Source organism: Erpetoichthys calabaricus, chromosome 13, assembly GCF_900747795.2.
Source record: "Erpetoichthys calabaricus chromosome 13, fErpCal1.3, whole genome shotgun sequence".
NCBI lineage: Eukaryota > Metazoa > Chordata > Cladistia > Polypteriformes > Polypteridae > Erpetoichthys > Erpetoichthys calabaricus.
In genome coordinates, this window is record NC_041406.2 from 64,952,484 (window position 1) to 64,979,655 (window position 27,172).

The 27,172-nt window shown below is 36.1% G+C and overlaps 1 protein-coding gene across 2 annotated transcripts in view; it reads left to right on the forward strand.

The window, feature by feature from the left end:
• Nucleotides 1-27,172, forward strand: part of calcr (calcitonin receptor) — a 180,658-nt gene that overhangs the window by 138,972 nt on the left and 14,514 nt on the right. For both annotated transcript variants that reach the window (XM_028817092.2, XM_051936106.1), the window contains exons 7-9: nucleotides 14,762-14,915; nucleotides 25,297-25,357; nucleotides 25,452-25,518. In XM_028817092.2, coding sequence (XP_028672925.1) covers nucleotides 14,762-14,915; nucleotides 25,297-25,357; nucleotides 25,452-25,518 — 282 coding nt within the window. The remainder of the gene's footprint in view (nucleotides 1-14,761; nucleotides 14,916-25,296; nucleotides 25,358-25,451; nucleotides 25,519-27,172) is intronic.

The following is a 27,172-nucleotide window of genomic DNA, read 5'->3' on the forward strand; positions in this document are numbered from 1 at the left end:
GCCTTAGAATGCCTAATCTCATAGACTTACCACTGTTTATAAGGTACTATTGTATATAACTTATCCCCACCTTCCCTTCTATATCTATAACCTCAGGCAATTAAATGTAGTAAAAAGACAAGCAGAAGTTAAATTACACATAAAATAATGTATTATTGATAGTATTCAGAAATAATAACAAAATGCAAAGTATATTTGAATATTGGCAACCATACAACCTGATTAAATGATGATATGTAGTTCAGGTGGCACACAGACTTGTAGGTACTTAAATGTCTCTAGTTAAGGCATCTTTGGTGCTCAGCTTTCAGCCACATGTCTGTTCAAAATGGCTGCTGAGCTGTGCTCTTCATTGTGTTGTCTTCATCATCACAGGTTAGCAAGAGGGATGCTTCTCTCAGATGTTGGTTTGTAAGAGAGAGATACTTCTACATCATCACAGGTTAGCAAGAGAGAGATTGTGAGGGTAAACACATACATTTATAGATGTTCTGTCCAACCCCGAGAGCCAATAGGACATCATGGTACTTAAAGGCCTCTGAGACAAGCCAATTCCAAACAGCCAAACCTCAGACCAATGGGGGAATAGAACATCTTAATATCTGCCACCCCCAAGACCATATGTCTTTAAGTCTTTCTTGCGGGGGTAGAAATGAATTAAGCAAAGAAACACTAACCAAACCGGTTTAAGGCACATCTTCCCCCAAATCCTGCTGTAAAATTCAAAGAGGCTCAGTCGTTAAAGGGGGGGCAAACACGAATGCCTCTCACCAAAGTAACACTAAATTACATTCCTTTGCCTAAAAATCAAATAAAGGCATACAAAATATTCATCAAGTTAAATGTAAAATCTCACATCACAACAAGGTGTTGATGATGATGATTCATTACATTTACATAGCGCTTTTCTCAGTACTCAAAGCGCTATCTTAGTACAAATTCAATTTTTGGAAAACTTAGATACTTACATTTAAAAAAAAATATTCACTAATTTTGTAGTGTTCACATTTTATTGGTATACAATGTAACGTCTGACTTACTCTCCCTAACCGGCAGCTACACCATCAAGACCCATGGCCTGGCAAGCTGAGGACATTAGACCCAACAAGCCATACTTCTTCCAAATAAACTTCCCCAATTGATGATCAAAGATAAGCCAAAAGACAAAAAATATGTAAAATAATAAAGTGAGTATATATTAATAAAAAAGAAATGAAACAAACTCCTAACAATATATTTTTCACACCTGAACCTTCCCTGACATAACACTCAACCCCAAAAGTGACTGGTGGAATGTAATAATAAAAAGGTGCAGCAAAATGTTAATATACAACACAAACCCTCCCTTGACCCCACACTGAACATGAAATCAATGAGACACACAGAAAACTAATTAAACACATAAAAGTCTAGAAGATTAATCGGAAAATTAATAATGTTTGTGAACCTTGTTCAACTGGAAAAATGTCCTATGGCGATTATATACATATAAAAATGATGGCTTGCTCCTCTTCCCAAACACCAAGAAACAGTCTTACTGTGCTTATCCTCAGTGTGTCGGCGTAGTCCAGAACCCCGGGGTTTTACGTCGTAAAGGTGAAGTTGTCGGTCATTGAAAGTGGCAAGTAGAAAAAAGTGTAAATGATCTGGATCGCTGCTTTCTTCTGGTGCTGTAATGAATTAGCGGTATAATAAAATGGGATTCTTTTTTTTTTCTATTTGTCTTCCTGTTTAAATAGTGAATGACCCAGATGTGAATGGCCCAGATGCAGGTGATGAGATTGACAAGACAAATTATCATGGGGGACCACAGTTCCACAGTGTTATCCTTCCCCCTATGTTTCCAGGGGATCATATTTACAGTACATAGACACACAGACCATGTAAACAGGACAACACTACGAAAGACGCGACTCAACACAAAATACATTTATGATGATGTTAAACATGTAGCACCGTTACAACAACATTGAATTAAAGTGGATTTAATTTTTCTTGTTTTGATACTTCTCAATTTTAATGTCAAAGTAAGCATAAAGCAAAGTAGTCTAAATTAATTACAAATACAAAACAGTCAAGGGGTTTCAGTTGATTATACTGTAAATGCACAGCATTTGGAGGGTCCAACTCGGATTGTGGCCTAACCTTCACAATGAAGACAAAAGAACACTCTAACCAACTCCATGAAAAAGTGACTGAAAAGCACAAGATGGAGACAAGCAAATACCCAAATCACTAAATACCCCTTAGAGTCCAGTTAATTTAATCATTAATAATGGAAAGAGAGTGGAAAAGCTAAAAAACACATGTGACATCTTATCTAAAATTTGCCAGAAAGCACATGACTTCATCTGAAGTCGGATGAAAGAAGGTTGTTTGATCTGATGAGATCAAAATTGAACTTTCAGACCATCAGACTAAACAATATGTTAGGCATTACCAAAATGGATCATATTGTAAAAAAAGTCCACCATTCATACTGCGAAGTATAATGGTGGCAGCATCAGGCTATAGGGATGCTTCTCTGCAGCAGGCCCTAAAAGGCTTGTGTAGGTAGAAGGTAAACTTAATGCAGAAAAATACAGGAAAATTCTTAAAGAAAACCTGATGCAGTCTGTATGAAATGTATGCCTTGGAAGATTTGCTTTCCAGCAAAACAACAACACGAGAGATAAAGCCAAAGATATAAAGTGTAACCAGTATGGGGTGCCACCAATTCCCAAACCTCTGACCCAATAATGTCCAACATAATCACTGGTTCAAATAATGGATTTTTAATCCACCAAATATCAAAAAATACAGTGAAACACAGCCAATAACCATACAAATAAAGAAATTCTATCCTTTTATTCTACCTCCAGTTGAGTGTCGCTAACTGCCTCCTGACTCTCACTCATCAAGGTAAGGCAGTGGACTTATTTTATGCTTGATCCGGAATGACTTTGGTGGCCCAGCATGACTTGTAGGGAGTACTTGCAGGTTGCATGGGAACTAGGGTAGTCTTCTCCTAGCAGCACCCCCTTCTGGCATCCAGGGACCCCAATAGTGCTGCACTTCTGGACTCCAGTTCCCATGAACCCCTGCAGGTGTCCAAGCCAGGACACCTCCAGTGGACCACTGCCACCATACTATATGTGGGATGGAATTGATCCTGGTCTCCAACTTCTGCTTGTCCATCCCCTGGCACCTTCCATTTTGTCCCGAGGTAATGCTGTTATCCAGCTGGAATCCCTATCTGTTCCCCATGGCACCCACAACAGAAATGGCTAAAAAAACGACAGTGTTAATGTCCTGGAGTATCTGAGTCAGACTACAGATTTCAATCCATGGCTGTTCACTTGTGATCTCCATGCAGCCTGACTGATCTTGAGCAGTTTTTCAAAAAAAGATGGTGAAAAATTTAGTATCTAGATGTGCAAGGATAATAGAGAAAGAGAGACCTGACCACACAGAATAAAGGCTAAAATTGCTGCCAAAGGTGCATCAAACTAAATACTGACTTGAAAGGGGTTAAAACCTAATGTGATAAATTATTTTGTGTTTTATGTTTGTAATTAATTTAGCACACTTTTGAGAGACATATTTTACTTTGACAGTAAAGAGTCTTGTCTGTTGATTAGTGTCAAAAAACGCTAAATTAATTCTACGTTTCAATGTTGCATAAAATAAAATGTGAAAATTTCCAAGGGGATGAATAGCTTTTATAGGCACTACATATATATGTGAAGGTGAAAAAAAAATGAAAGACTATATATTTGTTTTCATATGAGTTACTTTTATCTGATACATTCATTTTTATAGGTAAATTGTTCAGGTTTTCTCAAGCTGCATTGCCTCTAGTGAAAGCTGCTGCAGATTTTTACTTTTGTGATCGTTATTCAGTGACAGAATACTGTATCTTTAAACTCCTAATCCCAGGATAGGCTTTTATTCCTTTGTTACATCAAACAGAACGTAGGAAGAATTCAAAACAGGTAAATGGATTTATTCAAGCCTAAATTTTCTCTGAGTTGAAGTATTTTACTTGAAGAGCTTAACAACCTCTTCTTTTGTTTTTGCTGACGCACAAGTTGGTTTTTCATTATTTTAATGCATCCTTTCACACATTTCCTCAAATTTTACCTGACACCAAGAAAACATTCAACTTGCATTAATTTACAATCTATGTAAAAGAGGAAGTATCAATAATTAACACTTAAGCCATCTTGCTACATGATTCATTGCTTACCCTTTACCCTGTTACAGTCTATCTGTTGTATTGAGATTTAGTAAGGGAAATTAAGGACACTGCCAGACTTTTCTTGACATCAGCTGCTGTTCATCATAAGAACTCTCATCAGCTCTTTAGTGCAAAATTGATTTAATAGCACAGAAGGTTAAATTAAATCTGAATGATTTTCCGCTTTTATAGATGTTTAAGCTAGGAAATGGAAAATAATTATTATTTCTTTCATCATCTTACTTCGCATATCATTATACGTTTGAAGCCACAATATTGAACTCTACAGACATAAAAGCATGACATTTATTATGACGTGCAGTTCAGAAATCAAATTATCTTTCTCATCAGTTTATACATATAATCTGATTACTGACAAATCCAAGATTAGTCAAAAGTAGTGTTAGATTCATTGTTGGGAATATATTGATCAAAATGTATTTGTCATATTCCAATTTAAATCGCAGTTGAAATGGTGGCTGAAACAATCAATGATTAGTGCAATGATGTTGACAATGAGCATTCTGGCAAGTTAATGCATTGTTACGGTGTTGGTAATGTCTGTCGGCACAGTCATTTTCAAGATTGTTGATGTATTCAGTGGTGTAGTTAGGGGGGCAAGGGGGGGACATCTGTCCCCGGGCACAGCATCCGGGGGGGCACCGAATTGAAGTCCCCCATTGCATTTTGGCAAACAGGAGGGAGCGTGAAATCTTCAGTTGTCCCGGGGCGCTGACAACCCTAGCTGCGCCTCTGGATGTATTGTTTAGTTGCTAAGGACAGACTTGCAGACACATATGGCAGTGGATTCTTTGCTGGTGATATAAAGACTATGATGCTGTGTTTTGAAATGTCACTATGGTAGGAAGATGTGAATCTAGTAGTCATATGTGCGCTGGGGCAATACTTGATGTGTTCAGTGCCACCCCTACCTGAACTGGGGCCCTAAGTGTAGTCTTCTTGCCTCCACCACACCTAACCTGTATTCACCACATTAATATTTCATATAAAAGCTTCACTTTGTACAATAAATATCTAAATAAATAATGAATAGACAAAGAAACACACATCACATGCTTAACTATAACTTTTAACGTCAAATACAAATGCTTTTTTTATAAAACAATCAAATTTTGAAAGTAAATGTTTAGGAATTTCTTCAGTCTCTTTGTTGCATATCACAACTGCACAACAATTTCTGAATGGCAAAGTCATCTATTAGGCCATCACATGATAGCTTGTGTGTAAGGTCAGAGTTGATGCTGATGATAGCCAAGCTGCTTATACGTTGTTGTGCCATGGATGACCTCAAGTATGTTGTGATGAGCTTTGAAAAATTGGTAACTGGGAGGGTTGCTGCAGTCCAGGGGGAAAAACATAGATCTGGACTTCAATGCTATTTAATGGCAGTGATCTACCAATTGATTTGTTTCCTTTATCCAGGGAAGGCCTAACTAGAAATAATAAGAATAAAAATAATGGTCTAGGATTTCAGCGTGCTGTTACTCTTTGTTATTTGATATAGCCAACAATATCATTTGTAACAAGATACAATAAAACAGTTTTAATACTATCACTACCACTACTACTACAACTACTACTGCTAATGTATAAAATACTAATAAAAATAAAACTACTACTATCACTGAACATGCTTACTGTAGTGAATTATGGGTCAAAATGAAGCTGAAAATGTAGATATTTAAAAAATGAACATGTGAATATATCCGATGCACTTTTGAATGTATCTAAACTGTATTTTGTCCTTCCAATGACAACAGACAGCAATAAAGCATTAAGTAAATCAGTAATGTTAGCTGCTAGTAAAATGAACCAACAATTGAAGTTAATCTGAGCTGATTGCTCTTTTTGCATGTCAAAGTTGCTTGCATGGTGATTTACCACAATTCAGCTGATAACTAACTAGTGAGCAAGAGAGCCACTTGTGTGGGTTGGTGAAATTTACAAACGTGTCCTCAATGCAACAACACTCAGAACACTTCATATGTCAACTAACATTAGCAGATTTTAACAATGTGTGTAGGTCCTGAGGGCTATTTGGTGGTAATAAATAGTCCTCATCTGTGTGTCAGCTAGGTACTATAGCTTTAGATATCTGTTGAACACTTGATATCAAAACTATTTTATGTAATGCTACTCCATTAGTCTAGTAAACCGCTAGCTTTAGTGTAGTGGCAATTGATGTTAATGTAAGCTGTCTTACTGGAAGTTGGACAAATTTAGATTTCTAAACATATCTGCAAGTGCAGCACAAGCTGCTTCTTCATGCTTTCATTTTTTTTCTTTTTTATTTTCTGTGTTCCTGCTCATTAATGGAAAATTATCATAACAGGTGACTGTCAACAACATTAATTTGACAATTCATGAAGCAGCAACAACTCCAGCAGAGTGAAGCTGTGGACCTCCAGAGTTCCCCTGCATCGAGGAGGTTGTCTCTTTACATTATACTTAAGTGATGTTACACAACACCCCTGGTTACACTGTGGTTAAGATTAGGGTTGTGGGAGGAGTTATCTGACTCTATTCAAGTAAATCATGTGATAAAAAATCATGCAATCCAATTGGCTATCCAGCGAAGCTCCTGAAATGTGGAGGACTACAAACCCCCAATGACACCCTCCAATATCGGTCCTCTGATCACGGGCTCATCGCACAGTAGGTGAACTGTGTATAGGAAGTGGTGGCCTTGGATGTGTTTCTATGGAGAAAGTAACTTTGTATATGATGTGGCATTTCAAGTTTTTCAGTAAAACAGCATATACTTCTACCTGATTTATTAAGTTTGTTTTGGTGGATGCTTAAAAATAGTATTGAAAATACAGCATACATCTGAGGAAAGTAAAAGTTTGCCAGCATGTGAAGTAAAACCCTACCACTTTCTAATAAACAAGTGGACTACTTCACAACCGGACATTCGCTTTGTTTTTCCTGTCCTTCACTGTGCTCAATCCTGCCCTCTGCTAACAGTGTCTAATCCAACAGAATCCAGGCAAAAATAATCTTTACAAAAATCATCTGTGCTAGCTTTCTCCAAATTGGTATTTTTGAACTGATTTTAAGGAATCATCATTAAAAAGAATCAAGATGAGTACAATGTCTCATTTTAGCTTAACAGCTTTAAGAAGTTGTACTTCTCCTTTCAATAAGGAGCCGGAACAGAACGTTTTATTGGTTAGTAACTGAATAGAGTTTGTTAAATGACCTGGTATTCAAGGCAGCTACTGTCCCTTAGATAGATAGATAGATAGATAGATAGATAGATAGATAGATAGATAGATAGATAGATAGATAGATAGATAGATAGATAGATAGATAGATAGATAGATAGATAGATAGATAGATAGATAGATAGATAGATAGATAGATAGATACTTTGTTAATCCCAAGGGGAAATTCACCCTTGCTGGAATCAGTGGTGTTTTGGTTAATTTTACTGCTGTCATTGCTTCATGAACCAGGGTTCATACTTGGTTCAGACTCCCTCAACATTAACACGTTGTCAGCAGGTATTCTGTTTTTTTTCTCTTATCCCAATGAATTGTATATTATAGTACCTCATTACTCAAAATGGACAAACATGAATAAACACATGCGAGTGTACTCTGTAATGGACTAAAGCTCAGTCTAGAGTTGGTTTCTACATTACAGCTGATGCAATTCGGATAACTCTCCACAACGTTGTAATGAAAACAGAAAGTTCACATTAACTCAAACCACTCATCCTTTTTACTTTATATAGCGCCTTATGCTTTTTTTTTCCATTCATACCTCTGATGATTCTAAATTGACCCAGCATTAGTGAGTGCAGATGCATACCTGAATGTGCCCAACATAGACTGGTGTTGCATTCAAGCAGGGTTAGGGTCACTTCATGAATTAATTTATGAATTCCAATTCAACTGAGGAATTTGAATTAGAATTAAGGGGGGCTGACAGGAATCAGAATAGGAAATGAGTTGGAATTTCAGAAAAGTTGAATTCAATTGAAATAAACTTCTGCAATTTCATTTTTTTATTTATATTTCTAGTAGTAAATATGAATGCATTTTAAAGGTACATTTCACGCAGTGTTTGACATATGAAGAATAGCTGATGTTAAGAAAATAAAGATGAGTTGACAGTCAAGAAACAAGGATTGAGGTATACAATAGTAAACTGCTTAATAAATTAAATAAACACTTTGAAAACACATCAGATCTCAATGGGAAAGAAATCCTGTTGGATATCTATACTGATATAGACTGGGTAATGTGTTAGGAACAAAAGGAAGCCACATTGTACAATACAATACAATGCAATTTATTTTTGTATAGCCCAAAATCACATAAGAAGTGCCGCAATGGGCTTTAACAGGCCCTGCCTCTTGACAGCCTCCCAGCCTTGACTCTCTAAGAAGACAAGGAAAAACTCCCAAAAAAACCCTTGTAGGGAAAAAATGGAAGAAACTTTGGGAAAGGCAGTTCAAAAAAAGACCCCTTTCCAGGTAGGTTGGGCGTGCAGTGGGTGTCAAAAAGAAGGGGGTCAATACAATACAATACACAGAACAGAACAAATCCTCAATACAGTATAAAAATTAAAATTTTACAAGTACAGACCAGAATTTAACAGTAGGTGATATCACATAATATGATTTGGATTTGTTTAGAGTCCTGGAGACCTCAACCATCAAGCTGCCTCCCCCATTTGGCCATTCCACAGCTGAAACATTGCTTGGCCAGCCAATCCGATGAAAGGACCCGTCTTTCCCATGATTCCTGCGATCCTCCATCAGAGATGACTTTACCTTAGGCAGGCAAAACAACTTGGCAGGTTGGCCGTGGCACCAAGTTCCAGGTTTGAGTACTGAGAATAGAAACAGAATAGGTGAGAGTTAGTAACAAATTATAACTATCATGTTACTTATGTTTTAGTGCTAATGACTAACAACAGAGATGCAGTCTGTACAGTTAATCAGCAGCTCTAGTCAGGATATGCTAAACTGAAGTAGTGAGTCTTCAGCCGGGACTTAAAAGCTGAGACAGATGGGGCATCTCTTGTAGTAGCAGGCAGACCATTCCACAGTTTAGGGACCCTGTAACTAAAAGCTCAACCTGCCACTGTTATTTTATTAATCCTTGGAATCATAAGCAGACCGGCATCTTGAGATCTTAATGTGTGCTCTGGTTTGTAAGTCATGATATGTTCAGACAAGTAAGCCGGACCTTGGACATTTAATGCTTTATATGTTAAAAGAAGGACTTTGAAATCTGCCCCAAACTTAACCGGGAGCCAGTGTAAGGATTTAAGAATTGGAGTTATGTGTTCGTATTTTCTTGTAATAATTCTTGCAGCAGCATTTTGGATTAACTGGAGGCTATAAAAAGAATTGTTTGATGGAAATGAAAATTATCAACCCATAGAGGGCTGAACTCAAAGACACCCTGAAAATCAAAGTGAAAAAATGATGCGGCAGGCGATTCCATTTTGCCAAAATTTCATTGCAGCAACTCAAAATCACACTCAGTAGTTTGTATGGCCCCTACGAGCTTATATGCATGCCTGATAATGTCGGGGCATGCTCCTAATGAGACGATGGATGATGTCCTGGGGGATCACTCTCCCAGATCTGGACCAGGGCATCACTGGGATTCTGGACAGTCTGAGGTGCAACCTGGCAGTGTAGGATGACCCAAAATATAATGTCCCAGAGGTGTTCTATTGGATTTAGATCAGGCGAGCATGGAGACCAGTCAATGCTATCAATTCCTTCATCCTCCAGGAACTGCCTGCATACTCTCGCCACATGAGGCCGGCCATTGTCGTGCACCAAGAGGAACCCAGGACCCACTGCACCAGCATAGGGTCTGACAATGGGTCCAAGGGTTTTATCCCGATACCTAATGGCAGTCAAGGTGCCGTTGTCTAGCCTCTAGAGGTCTGTGCGTCTCTCCATGGATATGCCTCCCCAGACCATCACTGACCCACCACCAAACCAGTCATGCTGAACAATGTTACAGGCAGCATAACGTTCTTGACGGCTTCTCCAGACCCCTTCATGTCTGTCACATGTGCTCAGGGTGAACCTGCTCTCATCTGTGAAAAGCACAGGGCGCCAGTGGTGGACCTGCCAATTCTGGTATTCTATGGCAAATGCCAATCAAGCTCCACGGTGCCGGGCAGTGAGCATAGGACCCACTAGAGACTGAAGTCTGTTTTTGATTGTTTGATCAGAGACATTCACACCAGTGGCCTGCTGGAGGTCATTTTGTAGGGCTCTGGCAGTGCTCATCCTGTTCCCCCTTTCCCAAAGGAGCAGATACCAGTCCTGCTGATGGGTTAAGGACCTTCTACGGCCCTGTCCAGCTCTCTTAGAGTAACTGCCTGTCTCCTGGAATCTTCTCCATGCCCTTGAGACTGTGTTGGGAGACACAGCAAACGTTCTGGCAATGGCACGTACTGATATGCCATCCTGGAGAAGTTGGACTACCTGTGCAACCTCGGTAGGGTCCAGGTATCGCCTCATGCTACCAGTAGTGACACTGACCGTAGCCAAATGCAAAACTAGTGAAAAAACAGTCAGAAAAAATGAGGAGGGAAAAATGTCAGTGGCCTCCACCTGTTAAACCATTCCTGTTTTGGGGGTCGTCTCATTGTTGCCCCTCTAGTGTACCTGTTGTTAATTTCATTAACACCAAAGCAGCTGAAATTGATTAACAACCCCCTCTGCTACTTAACTGACCAGATCAATATTCCAGAAGTTTCATTGACTTGATGCTATACTCTGATTAAAAAGTGTTCCTTTAATTTTTTTGAGCAGTATATAAATGTGACAATAGTAAAATCTATGCCAAGCTATGGATTTAACTACATAGAACTGCTCTGAAAAATCAATGTGCAGAATGAGAGATGACAATAAATCATTTACATTTTCCTTACAAACAAATTTAGATGAGTTGAGAATTAATCCTTCATAGTACATAATCATACCTGAATTATTTAAATAGTTTAAATCTCTTTTATTTCATTCATAATGATAAGTCAAGATTACCTATTTTCAAACTGAAATTTAGTGAACTCCCATTCTGCTATGTGTTATTCAGTTTCCTTTTCTGTTTTGTGTCCTTAGAGCTGTATGTAATTCCAGCTCCAGGAATTGAATTGGTATATACCATGAATTCTCATTTCAGTTTAAAAATTGTATCTAATATTGCAGGGACTAACTTTGGTTTCTCATGCCTCTCTTTTGGGATTAGCAGGTTTGAAACAAAGAAGGTTGAATGAAATCTTAAAATATAAAAGAATGCAGGTTAAATGGTGGGGACTGCTGCCTCAAAAGTAGAAAGTGTTTTATTCTTACCGTTATAAAAGTCTATGTGGAGTTTATGGATTTTTCCTGATTCTTGATTTTCCTCTCATATTCCAAATAAGTGTTCAGCTATTGTAAGTTTTAAATTGTCCCAGTATGAATAAGCACAAGTGTGCCCATGATGAAAAAGAATTCCATTCAGACCTCAGTCTGCAGCTTCCCATAAACCTAAACCATTTTATCAAAGGAGCTTAAATCTTATTTCAGTTTACAAAACTAGTCAATAACCTTTTAAGTTGACAGCACAATGGAACTGATCAGCAAAGACCCCTTTACAAATAAAGATGTGGAGGCAAAGGTACCTTGACACCTTGACAGTAAAGAGAAGCAGCAAGGCACACACCAAATGACCAGAGGCTATGCATATGAAACATCCCCAGCCTGTCATTCCTGTCATTGTCTTCTGTGTCACCAATTCATCACATGTGGAGCACAATAAGATGGCATCCTAGGAAGTAAGTGCAAAGAACATCAAACATTAAAAAAAATTAAATTCAAGAAAATAAACCCAGAACATGTGAAAATAATCTTTAACTGCAGAAGACCCTAACAGAATTTTTCAGTTTTGCATATACACTTTACCTTAAAGTTATAAGAATAAACTGACAGCAAAGGCAAGTAATTCAAGTTTTTCTTTTGATTGTGCTATCCATATGGGAGTATAAAAAGAGTGATCCCCCTATTTAGAGTTACTTAGGCTGTCAGAGTTTTTCAAATGGGTTATTAAAGTATACAACTGGTTCATATTTTTAATTTCATTAAAAGTAGTGCAGAAGTACATTTTTATTCAAAACATTAGTCATATTTAATCACCACGCCCAAACCAAAATGAATACAAAGAAGAAGAAGGTCAGACAGGTTTACAGCTATGGTTAGCAATTGCTTTAAAATGTATTGCTTGAGAACAATTCTCAAAAAGAGCTGCCAGACATTACAAATATTTCTGTTGTCCCCCCATTGAATGTTTTTTGTAATTATAATTGATACAGTACATCTTGTTCCCACAATAAAAGAACAGGCACATTTGGATTCTTCAAATAAGATGGAAAAGTAATAGTATAGCAAAGCTATCATGAGAATTTGATTACACCTTAATGGGATGTGACCAAAGGTTGTGCGCCTCTCACATTTACGCATAATGCTGGCTACATTTTAGACAAACTGAGTCAAGGCAAATGTGCTCAGTAAACAATTTTTGTTATCAATGTTGTATTATTATAATTCAAACTCTTTTCTGTTTTATGTTTAATAGATGTCTGCTTTGTTTTAAATTTAGATGATATTTTAGTTGGCAGCACTACAATTGGTCAAGGACAAAGTTATGTAGCAATAAAAATATTACTATTAATAGAGGTGAAATATATAATTTTTTTGTTAATTTTATTTGCCTTTCCCAAGAACCATTTACCAATCTACCTTACTAGAAACATACCTTCTGCAAGATAAGTTCACCAAACACACAATATTAAAAACCTTTCACTCTGATTTGCATGGATGTCATTTCAGTCTTAAAGGTGCCCAGTATTACTGAAGCTGATTTAACTTATAATGTTTTTTAAATATTGGACCAAACTAGATTTTTAAAAAGTTATATGTGATCCTATAAGGACAAACCTTAATTCTGATTTAAGCTATAGATTATGGTATAATTCAAAAATAATTTATTTTAATATAAATGCAAAAGGTTATTTTTGTTGCTTATGGAGTTATTTTTTATTTTGTGTGTTTCTGTCCCTTTAAAGCTTTTTTACTCCTTTCTATTTAATTAAAGCACTCTCTCTCTGTATTGGATATGTGATTTGTACATTTTTTCATTATTTTCCAATAACGGTTAGGTGTATATATTTTTCTTCACACAGATATGTCTTAATATGAAAAGCAGATATATCCATTTTAAAATACTAATTAAATATACCACAGGTAGTGATACCAAAGGCAGATTACAAAATCATTTCTTACAAAGCCAGGTAAAATAAATATAATAACTGCTATTATTAAAAAGTTTCAGTAACAAATAAAACAGCATTGATTAAAGTTTATAATTATATTAACAACACATATCAGGTTGTTACATAAAAGAGTTGCAAAGAATAATGGAGGAAACACAACATACTTAAACATAATTTGTAAAGCTTTTAACACCTGAAAATGCATAAAATACTTACAAACATGATCCAAATTATTATTTTGCTTTATAATGTGTTGATTTTTGAGGAAAGAGATTCAAAGTACAGTATAGTCTGGAATCAGAGGGAAAATTGTGTCCACCATTGTGTTTGATACACAAATCTAGATGAGACACCATGTCAGTAAGCTCACATGGAATTGGCTCAGGAGTAGTGGTATTACATGCCCACCATCACTTATGTCATATAATTACAGACCTACAGACCAACCAACATTCTACTTTAGATAGATAGATAGATAGATAGATAGATAGATAGATAGATAGATAGATAGATAGATAGATAGATAGATAGATAGATAGATAGATAGATAGATAGATAGATAGATAGATAGATAGATACTTTATTAATCTCAAGGGGAAATTCACATACTCCAGCAGCAGCATATTGATAAAAAAACTATTAAATTAAAGAGTGATAAAAAAGCAGGTATAACAGACAATAACTTTGTATGATGTTAACGTTTACCCTCCCGAGTGGAATTGAAGAGTTGCATAGTGTGGGGGAGGAACGTTCTCCGCAGTCTGTCAGTGGAGCAGGACGGTGACTGCAGTCTGTCGCTGAAGCTGCTCCTCTGTCTGGAGATGATACTGTTCAGTGGATGCAGTGGATTCTCCATGATTGACAGGAGCCTGCTCAGTGCCCATCGCTCTGCCACAGATGTCAAACTGTCCAGCTCCGTGCCTACAATAGAGCCTGCCTTCCTCACCAGTTTGTTTTACACGAGTTTAGTGTCAGATATCATAATAGTCACAAACCCATCACCGTTTAGAACTAAATTGACCCTCCTTTCCTCTTCTTCTTCTTCTTTTGACTGCTCCCATTAGGAGTCACCACAGCGGATCATCTGTTTCCATATCTTCCTGTCCTCTTCATCTTGCTCTGTCACACCCACCAGCTTTATTGTTTGCAAATGATTCTCTTTCTTTGAGCAGATTATTTTACATGCTTATTCCTACAAATAAATTGCTGAAAAATGTTGTCTTGCAGGTTGGCTGTAAAGTGCTTCACTTTTTTCATCAGTACATGCTAGGATGCAACTATTTCTGGATGCTGTGTGAGGGGATTTACCTTCATACACTTATTGTGGTGGCTGTATTTGCTGAAGAGCAGCACTTGCACTGGTATTATCTCCTAGGATGGGGTAAGTTTAACAAATGACATGAGAATAACACAATGAAATGCCATAACAGTGTTCATTCAGCAAGATATGGTTTGTTTTTTTCGTTTTGAGTAAAAGTTGAGAAATTCATAACCTAATTCTAAGAAGTTCAAATACAGAATAACTTTATACTAGGCACATAGAAGTAGCATCATATATGCAAATATATATTTTATTTAAAATCTTTTGAAATAGGGCTGACTGTATATGGTAGATAGGGCAAAAGACACATAAATGTATATTTATATATTTACAAATAACCATGTATTCAGAAATGTGTGTGGTGTGTGCTGATATATACTGTATATCAGGGGTGAGTAATGTCCTAAAGGACCGCCGTAGCTGCAGGTTTTTGTTCCAACACAGTTTCTTAATGAGGAGCTAATTATTGCTGATGAAGCACTTACTCCTAGTGACATTTTGATGCTTCATTTTAGTGGTCTCACTTGTTAAGATTCCGCACCCTTAATTAATTATTTCAGTCTTAAACAGCTGCATTCACTGCTTTTAATTGATCCTTATTAGTAGTAAGCTGCAAAAGACAAAGGAGCCAGCAGTTCTCCATCTAACTTGTTTCTGTTTACACGTCTGTGGATCCACTGTGAACTGTTTGGTTTAATAAAATATTTAGAAGGCAAGAATAAAGAAAAAAAAAGTGAAGGGCTGAGAATGACTGTTTTAGGCTTTAAATCATATTGGATGATATCCTTGGAAAGGAAAAAATAATCTACAATAGAAGAATCTGACATTGCAGACTTAAAACACTAACAAGCTGTAAAATTAAATAAGGTCTTAGATTGGCGAGGACTGGTTTCTAATTAAGCAACGGGTTTGGAACAAAAACCTGCAGCCCTCCAGGACCAACATTCCTCACCCCTGCTGTATGTGAAGGTTTTTGTAAATCATCCGTTAATTCTCATCATCATTACATTTTCATATATAAAAAACAACAAAAAAAGAACCTTGTTTTATTTTTAAAAATTAAAAGATGGACCACAAGAGTTACTTTATTTTATTTTCAGATTTAGAGGTTGTGTGTGACTAGACCAACATAACATTTGGTGCATATGAGAAATGAGTGAAAATAATTAACAAAACTACATAATTTTTGTCTGTCTAGCTAAAATATTGTTTTAAAACATGTTATCTAAGTGATAATACTTCTGCATATTCCCCAAAACACAAGGTTAATGATATGACATGCTCACGCTCAATAAGCAGAAGCTGGTGGGGGTATTTAAGATTTGTTTTTGGTCCCCCATTCTGTGTGCATTTTATAAAGCAAAATATTTATAGAAGTCATGAGCTGTATGTATAGACATGAGCATCATCTCGTCAGAAACATTTGGGGAGAAGAGGGCAAAAAAAATTCAGGCTATTACAGTCAAAATAATCCAACAATAACAACAACAGCAATAATAATTATCAAATAGGGAGACACAAATAAAGGAGAACACAGACATGGCAAAATAAACTTAAAAAAATAAATACGACTACAGGACAGCAGCTACCTTTGACTGCTTTGCTTAAAGGTAATTTCATCCAAAGTAAAAGCATCTCTCAAATTGTTTTAAAATAAAACTTGAGTTACAGCTCCACAAAATCTCTACTGTTGTCCATCACCATCTTTGGCTTTACTGATTATACTCTTCGCTTCTGACATGCTAAAAAGCTCTCCACAGTAGGTCTCTTGCTGATTGGATTGTGATATTGCATTATTTGTATATTTTGAGATCGGTAAGCAGGAATGTAGCTAAATGTTAAAAGATAATTATTACTCTTTAAATCATTGAATTTTGCTGTTATATTAGTATAATCAATTTATTTCAGAGACTTTAATATAATGTATATCTTTATGATTCATGGGGTTACATGATAAGATTATGATTATTCAGTCATATATTTAGGCTGGTGGGTTGAAAGGGTGCTACCAATACAAAAAACCTCTGTATACAGCACTTACAGAGCCATTTTTTCATTCATTTGACATACTGTAGGTTCAATCCTTTCAGGGAACTGTGAAAAAAAAAAGAAGATAGAAAGAAAGGCTGCCAATACATCCCATTTTCTAGAAAATCACATCTCAAGAGTGTATTTTGCTGAGTGAGTCTGGCAATTGAATGTTTCCTCTCAACATTCTGAAATTCTCAAACCACTATTTGCATTAAACCCCTTCACGTCTTGTTCTGATCGGTTCTGGTTCATCTCTAGTGTAACTCAAGTTTCTGTGTGCAGATACTGTATGAAGTTAATCCTACTGAAAGTATCCTTATGCACTTGCGAGCTGACAAATTAAGTAAGATTAGGTAAGATATCAATACATTGGATTTGAAAAATTAATTTTAACAGTCAAACAGTAGCTTGCAAAATTAATTTTAACAGTAAAAAAAAACAGATATGAACCACCAATCACAATTGAGTAACTCTTATCTGTGGTCTGAATGTAGCATCTAGCATCGCTACAGGATTGGAGTGGTGTGACAGTTGCCCCTTTGATTCCCATAGACAGCACCTATGGACTATCAATGCAACACTTACTCTACATAACACCTATTTGTGCCCTTGCTTGCAATGATGGACCTCAAATAATTTTTTATCATTCTTTAAATATCTGCTCCTCTTTATGGAGGCTACAAGGAGTAATTTGTCATCAACTCTTTGTTCACAATTGACAATCACTCTAATCTGTTCTAGCTCATAATTCTTGCACCAGGGCTCTCATATATCTGATGTAGTGAAAACACTTTTAACTATTCTTTTTTTGAAGTGGATTAACAAATATAAATCATCTTTGTCAATTTGCAAAATTTAATTCAGTATTTTGAATACAGTCTCCTGGACAGAAGAAAATTCACACTGTTTGCATTTTTTTCATGGTACAGTCTGCCTTGTGTTACATTTCATATAATTGATATTCTGTAGATGGGAGCCTTTTAAAACTGGTTCTGTCTAAAATCAAGCAGATTGTCTTTATTTTCCCTTTTGATCACCCACCTGTATTGTTTTATCATTTGCACATTTTCATAGATGTGATAGCCACTTAACACAATGGCTTGTTACTTGTAACTGTGTGTAAAGTGAAAATTTCATTTGCATGTCAGTGACAAAAGGACAGGGTAATTAAAACAAAGATACTGTGTGTAATTACAGCTTATATAATATAAAATGAAATATAAAGACCAGTGGATACGTACAAACCTACGAATGCAAAATACTCACCTCTGAATTCTCTTAACCAATTTTTCATTTAATAAAACAATTTATTTTTATATAAGTACATCAGATAATATTCAGCTATAACCATCCGTTCAGGCTTTCTAAAGCACCTGTTCAATGGTGCCAAAGGTTTGTCTCTTTATTTACAATAACCAAAAGCTGTACTTGATGTTTTACATTGGTGAAAAGATAATCAAATTCAGAAAAGCTTTTAATAGTCATAAATGTTGACTTTGACTAAAAATGTTATTACCTATCAAATAATAAAAGTAGCAGGATGGTGTCAAATCTAGTAGAATTGTCAACCTCCAAAGCTTGCACCTTAGATTATGTTTATGGGTGTGGTGTCTTCTGGGTTTTACTTTGGGAGTCTCTCCTCATTCCACGGTCCAAATACTTGCTGTAAATTTGACTGGTGACTGTACGTTGACTAAATATGTACATTTGTTTATATGTAACTTGAGATGTAATAAATATCATAGATGGTGAGCTTCTGGATTGTTCTAGTGCTGCCAAAACCTGTTCTGAACCTAACTCAAAAGATTGTGCATAAATTCTCTTCTTCCTGTGCTACAGAAATAAATGTTGTTTCTATAGTTAACAGCTATAAGGGACAATGTAAACTCCTGTAAAACATGCCCTTTGCCACTGCATTCACCCACTAAGGTAAATTTCAAAAGAGCATAAAACTTAAGAATAAAATTGAAAAACAAATTGAAGAAATGTAAAAATATACAGGGTGTACACAGAACAATCAAGCAGATTATGAAGTATGATTCCCAACAGCAAGTTATAAATCACACATGCTCTGAAAAGATTGTAGTGTTGTGATGTCCCAGGTGCCCACAGCCTTGGCGCTGCTCACTTCCCAAGGCATTGATAATCATGACTAAGAATGGAGTAGGTTGAGGGAATGTACAAGTAAGAGAGTTACTTGTCAAAAGTAGTGTGATAGCACTTGAGTCATGTCTATGATGTTGTGCAGTTGTTAAATAAGTAAATGACAGTGAGACTGTTTTAAAGGGATAACTGTGACTGTCAGGTGGACGTCTCCTCCTGCACAGGAGGCCTTAAATGGTTTAGCAGAGGAGATGTCATTTTGTGAAGTAGGCACCACGGCTTGGATGTTGTTAGAAGATTGGTTCTGCCAGGATTTGTAACCTTGTTTAAATAGAATATTCATAATTTGTTCTTACTGGATTTTAAACTCCACAAAGACACTTGCTTTTATGGAGTATTTATTTTTTGACTATTTGGAGTACTGCACTTTGTTTTTCTTTTGGAAAACATTAAGTTAAAAAAAACATTAACAGTTGTACCATGCTCTTCATTGTGTTTGTCCTCATTTGCCCAGCTCATCCCGGCCATTTTATCAACAATTCTGAGTTCAAAAAATGCAAAGGACCATGACCTTCACAAATAGTAGCAGTGTTTCTTCAAACATTGAGAATTTAAAATGCCTTCTAAAACATGCAAAAACAGTGCAAAAAATAATTTGTTCAATACATAAATAATCCATACATTTGTGCCATAAAACCATATCTCTGTCCCCATGGCGTTTAAATGACTTACTCCAATAAACATTAAAATTCACATCGGAAAGGTAAAACCATGAATTTTCCTACCTTTTCTTTCACTGTGATTGTCAGGACCCATCTGCATCCCATCGACTCAGACAACCGCTATATAAAACTATATAAAATGTTATAATTCTAAAATAAATTATGTACATAGAGTTCATAGCATTTTTTAGGAATATACAATGCAGTCAAGCCTGGGGGCAGTGGTGCAGGTGAGTGGTAGTGTGGTGGAGTTACTCTGGGGTGTGGATGAAGTGGCTGGCAGAGCATGCATTCACGTGGGCATGAACACAATGTGGCCATTTAGCCTTGTTAGCACTCCAGAGTGCGTAATTAAGCACCTGCACCCGCCAATATTTAAAAAGAAGAAAACAAGCGGAACATACTTTAGGAGGTGAGTTGGAAAAGAAATGTTAAGGCAAAATTTGTGAGAGCAAGTACAGTAAATGTGGCAATGACGTCATAGAGGAGGAGGAGAGGAGGCAGTGTGGATGAGTCCCAAGAGGAAGCCAAGTCAGTTGAGCTCCGAAGTGTGTCCCCACTGTGTTGAAGCAGGAACTTGAATTGACCCTTCCAGGGATCCCTGAAGCATTGCTGGAGCATATGGTAAGACAGAGGGCTAACTAGGTGCCTCTTGGCAAATGCTGATAAGACAGGATGGGAGTTGGGTGAAGGCAACCACAGCAGTCGGTGTCACCTCCAACTGGGAGGATCCACTGGTGTGAGCTGGGTAGACAGAGAGACAGAGGGAGAAGAGAGAGAGTCGCATGTGACTTGCTGAGGAGCCTAACCTGCCTTTGAATGTTTCATATTTAGGATTTTAAAGTATTTATTACTTGTTTTAACCTACCAGGAATATTTATAAAGTCTTTTTAGTGAGATCTGCACTGCACTTTAATACAAACTGTAATGGGTACCAAAATGACATATGAACATGTATAATTACCTAAACCTGGAGAACATTGAATTCACATATAACTTATGGTCCCCATCTTTTCTTCTGCCATTTTAAATGATTCCCACATTGTGTCTAGCTCAGCTACCCGACTTAATAGGTTTGTAGAACTTTTCCTGATGCTAAAGTTTTCTTTGAGATTTCAAGTACAGCTCAATAGTTTATTGCTACAACATGATAATATACCTGCAAACTTTGCTAAGTGGACTTCCTCAATAGAATCAGCTGGAATGAATGCAGTAGGTTAAGCTTACTCAACCAGAAATTTACATATCTCCTTCCCTCCCAGGTGTGATCCCTTGGCACGATAATGTTGTGTTCTGCTTATTCCACCTAGTAGCCATACATGCTTTAGCTTGATACAGCTTAAAGGCTTTTTATTAATTTGCCAGCCACAGGGTTGTTGGATGAGTTAAAGCCTGCTTTCATTTTGAACTGATCTCCTGACATCGAAGAGTCTAGTACAGAGGCTTACCTTTGATGAAGTTGTATACATGACTACTTATACTCAAATAGTTAGGCACAAAATTCCCACAACCATTATGAATCTCTTTGCTTTTCATCTTCCATAGCTCTCAGAGGTTGAGAGTGATTACCTTTGTTTGATCAATTTTGGTTTCTTGGAGGCATTACATGACTAAAGTACAACGCTGGACGTTAAAATGAAGCTAGGGCCAACACAAACAAAATAAAAGCTCAGTTCACCGATAATGCATGAATACCTTTTCATGAGCATATTATTCAATCACTGTACTAACTGCAATTGGAGCATCTCCAGTGTGGATTAAAAGGTTTGTGCTGTCAGCGCAAGTAATAATGTTATACTTACGTAACCCTTAAGTGACCATTGCAGTTTTTTGTACTTGTATTGATGTTGAAGAGATGAGTACATACCAAAGCGCAACACTGACAGAAAATTAGGAAATACATCAACTAAGGATAGTTATCTAGTGCCTGCAGCATTTGCATGAAGGAAATCAGTGTTGGAGTGAGATTAGGCCTTATTAGCGTTATCTGTACTTTACCGCTTTTATAATTAAAAATATTACCAAAAAAAGTTTTGTTTTTTTTTAAGTTTTTGTTAGATATCTTAGATTTTACATAAGTAGAGTAATTATGCAGTTTTTGTTTTTTTAATTCATTAATTATTTTAGATTTTTTTGTTGAATTTATTAAAAGCAAGTAACATTCCATACAATCAAGTCAAACTTAACAAAACTAAATTCAATTCAATTCAATCCCCACCCAAAGAGAAATAAATTCTGAAATGTTGTTGATTAGGTATTTAAAAAGTTTTGAATAGATCCTCAAAGTGAGAATATGATTTTTTCCAATTTCAAATAGTATATAACATCAACTTACCCTCTGACTTAAAAGAGGTGGGATAGGATTCTTCCAGAGTAAGATAAGTCTGTGTGCTAATAGTGAAGTAAAGGCAATCACAGTTTGTTTGTTCTTCTCCACTTTAAGCCCATCTGGGAGTCCACTAAACACAGCTGTCAATGGATTAGAAGTGATTGTGACACCAAGGCTGTCTGATAGGCATTTAAAAAGTTTTGTCCAGAATAATGTTAATTTGGTCCAGGCCCAAAACATGTGGCCTACTGAAGTTGGAGCTTGATTGCAATGTTCGTAGATTGGATCTTACCCTGGAAACTCAATAAAAGATATTAAGTTGAATAATTGTATGCTTTGCACATATGGAGCTCGAGTGAATTCTGTGCATGGCTGCCTTCCACTCCTTTTCTGAAATGTTGAGTGAGAGATCCTTTTCCCACTGTACTCTGGGATCTTTGAAAGGAAAAGACTTTAAAGTATTGTTATACATGTATATTATAGAAATGCTGTCTGAGTTCTCAGGACTGATCAGTATTTTTTCCAGAATAGAAGTAGGTGGGAGGTGAGGAAAATTGGGCAGATTTCATTTAGCAAAGTTTCTAGTTTGGAAATAGTGTTGGGAAGCTAAATTTGGAGTGTAATTGTTCTTGGATGCAAAAACATTGATTTTGACAGTGATTTATTCCCATGTAGAGGGACAAAGATAAAAGCTTCTCTATTTGTAAGTACTTCCTACATTGCTTCTATATTCTGAGTGAATGAAGGCCATCATTTTTAATGTTGTTTAATTGACGTTGATATTAAAACTATGTTTAATGCAAAAAAAAGTGAATACATTATATGTAAGGTATTAATTTAGGTATTGATTCCTGAAATATTTATTATTCTATTCTATAATTTCTTTCATTAAAGAAGGTAAATCTAAACATGAATAAATAATAATAATAAAAAAAAAACATTGAGCCTTAAAGTATCCTGACCACAGAAGATATTTTCATCTGTTTGCCTGGGATGGACACTTTAGACAGTGCTCTGCAATCAGTAGTGCTTTAACGTCATAAAAGTCTATTATTTGATGTATCAAGCATTCAGATACTCTTAATAAGTGTTCTTATAGAACAGATGGCCCTATGTTTAAAAAATAAAAAGGAACACAAATATATAAAAAACAGGGGTACAGTCTCAGCAGAGCAGCTAAAGTAAAAATCTAAGACTCAGTGATGGGGTAAGGCCTGTCACAGACTGATGTGGATAAAGAGGACACAGACAGAGGCCCTGATCAACCTGGCACTAAACTGCAGAAGGCTTCTGACCAGCATGTGCTGCGTCCAGCAGTGGTCGAACTTCTATCCTAGATGCTAGTGGAACTTAAATGAAGCAACCCTTACACTCATACTGCAAGACCAAAACAAAACCTGAGGCTACTTCATCATCTCATTTTAAATTTTTGCACCAACACCAGCGCCAGCAACAATATCCATCTAACTACATGATGCCATTGGAGCATTTCACCTAAAATTATATAAACAATGCCGCCAATATTTGGACAATGGATCTGAAGGAAACTTAAAAAATATCTCAATATGTGGACAATGGATATGAAGGAAACTTAAAAAATATCTAAGTATGCATTTTGAGCAAAAGCTGGAAAAAGTTTACAAGAAATGGAGAGTAAAAGACAGTAAAGTGTTTCATACCCAAGTAAATGACATGAAGCAAATGATGTGCATCCAACAGTTGGAACAAATGGCATCTGCTGCACATGAAAGAACAACTACCTTAATGTTTAACTCATCATAATAAATCAGCATGCTCAGAGTCAGAATTTAGAGAATGATGAAAAAGGCTGGAATATGGAAATCTTATTAAACCATTTTTTGCTGTTTGTGAAAATTGATGGTGAGGTCATCAATGAAAACTCAGAAACATAAAAAGTAAAGTGCAGAGTATTAGGTTCTGCTATATGTAGAGTGCATAGCATTTTAAAATGGCTGAATGTCACAACTATGGTGTGCTTTTTGCTTTTTTTTCCCTTCTTAAAATAACATGGATTGTGATAAGTGTGTAATCTCATCAATTCCTCAATAACATTTTTGGCTTGAAAAATTTTAAGCTGTGTTTTTAAATTTTATAAAAAAAACACTTCATTTTAGAATTCAATTTTATGTGGTAAATTAATATATACCATTATTGTGAAGAAATAACTTTGACTTGAAAAGTATCACATTTATCTTTTAATCTGTATAAAGTATGTCATAATTCAGTAAAAAATGCAAATTGCACAATTATGTTGCACATCTATATTTTGTTTTAAATTGTATAAAATGTGTTCAGAACAAAAGTCAAATTTTGAAGAAAGTCATCATGCGCATGGTCATATGTTTTGAGAATGGTCTGCACCCTGATTTTTGGGATGAATTAATATAACATATCCCTTAGACGGCCTTAGATGTAACATTACTCCCAATCCTATATCAGCCACATTTACAGTAACAGCTAACGGGATAAGATTATACTATATGATGAAAAATTGATTTTTTAACCCTACACATTATTGGCATGAAGACTTGTTTTACTTAACAAGAAGAAACCTAATCCATCCTTCATACTTCAGTGGGAAAGTTATGACTAGTATAATCTGTAACTGGATAAAATGTTAGTGTCTCTCTCTGTCTCTCTCTGACAGTGAGGAACAGCTCAAATATTTTCATAATTTGGCAGAAATTAATTACTACTGTTCTAAACTAACCATGCCTGGTCCCTGCTAACCTTTTTCTTTTGTCTTAGTACATATGAGAAATCACTTCACATGGGGTTCTTTTGTCTCTTAGCCCTCTAATCTGGGTAGAAGAGGAAAACTGGGTGTTCATTTTGATGGAATTCTTTTTGGATTGTAAAGTTTATAATTCTATATTGATTGTCTGAACAGTACTTTACTTAATGGGCAAAAAGCAAACTCACTCCATAAGAAATCCAAAATTTTATTTGAAAATCCTACCAAACAGGAGTAGAACAAAGACAATCACCATGTAAAACTTGTCATGGAGAGTGTGATCTCTTTAAAACATTGAGAATATCTGGTACTATCTTGCAGATATCAATTGTCAGTCGATATCCATTTATTTGCATGTAATTACGGTAATCAGATAAAATAATTGTTCTGAAACAAATCTGATTTACTGCATTAAAATTGTTACGTAGCTGCAGAGCTTATATTCATGCTTTGATGCCATTTCAACTGTGTGAGGTTTGTTCTTGATCCATCTTTTCACAGGTTTTCCTTTGGTACCTGCATCTATTCATGCAGTTGGCAGAACAAAATATTTTGATGACAAGTGAGCATGTTTTTTATATGACTTTAAGTAGAAATCTGTGATAAAGTATTGTGGTATTTGTTTATTTATGTTTTTTTATGTTTGTGTCCCACAGTTGTTGGATGAGTGTGGAAACGCACCTTCTTTACATTGTCCATGGGCCTATTATGGCAGCTTTACTAGTAAGTATTGTTTATGTAGTACAAATTCTAATTACTTGCTGTGCTTCTAAAAATGTTTTTAATGTTAAGTAACCATCTGAATTCAGTTTCTTCAATATACAGTATAGTAGATTTATAGTACCTGTAAAGTACAAAAGTGCAAAAACGAGATATTTGGAGGCCTTGTCTCAGAATGCAAGTCAGCATACAGTAGTTCATAATGTGATTTGACTGAATCAAACTATACCATACATAAAGTCTAATCTAGCATTACAGTATTAATATGGTCAAATTTAATTTATAAGGAAGAAATTTCAGCATATATTCAACAACTTAAAATTGTATTTAAGTATTAAATGACAACATGCAATTTTTGAACAACACATTAAAATCTGACATTACTATTTTACTATTTTATTTATAACTTGTGTGTAGATTAAAAATCCTTCAAAATGGCGAAATAAATAGTGCCTTTGATTAAGTGCTGGGGTTTGTGCCTATTTTCCTCTATTAAGGGTGCTTCCACAGTTATTTCAAGATGACTAATGGCATAAAGTCCATATTTTCCTCTGCTTCTGAATTTAACTAAGCTTCCTCTATTGTTTCTATTATGAGATTTCAAAATGTATTTCCAAAATTTGGCCATTTCATTGTAATATGTTCTGAAGGATTAAAGTAAAAAAATGTAAGGGATTCTTAATTTTATTATGTGACTCCAAAAAATGGGATTTATTCAGTAGTTAGGTTGCCTGCACATTTCCATCTCAGCTTCAGATGAAGATTACGTCATGTAGCTAACTGAGCAGTGAGAACCCAAAGGCCCACTAATGCATGCTGACAAAGTACATTTGCAATGCTACTTCAGTACACGAATGACTTTAGCTGCAGGTGGAAGCGCCAGTCGCACTTTACGCAACTGTTGTTACGGTTCTGCCTTTGTCCAGAAACAGTTTCATAAACTTTATGACGTTAGTCTCGGAAAGTCTTTCTCCCGTGGGATGACTGGGATCTTTTCCTGAATAAGGAGGGGCACTGCACATGTACTTTGTCAGCATGCCTGTGTCGATCAAATACAGGAAGCTCTGCAGTGTACTTGTGACTTTACGCTGGAGGAAGATAAGTAAATAACGCTCGATCTAGCTTTTATATAAGTAACATATAAATGTTTTTTATATAAAGACCATCACAAAGCATAATCACAAACAGAACTTTGAATGATACCTTGGTAAGTTTGGTAAGCCCTGCTGTTTCATTGAAGGATGGTAGATTGACTGCCAACCTGTTGCTGCAAACGGTGCTATCTTTCGCCTTTACACCTGGTGCAGCTGTGTTGTTCTTATGTGTGACTAGACGTTTCTTGCAGGGTGGGCTTCTGTTCTCTTTCTCTGATGTAGAACCCTCATCCTCATCTGAGTTCACCTCAGTTATAGCACGTTTTTATTTGAAAATGGCAGTGTCAGATCAGGGGGAGCGTGAACGTGACTGGGAGAATAAAACTAAATAAAAAAAAAAAACGCTAACTTTTACAAGTACCATAAATTTACACCGGCTGTTACAGATTAAAATCAAATGTATGTTTTTATTATATAATAGTGTTTTGTCTTGGTAGAGCAATATTTTACTCTACTTTCCCCTTTTGTATTATTAATATGTAGCCTTTGTCAGAATGCCTCAA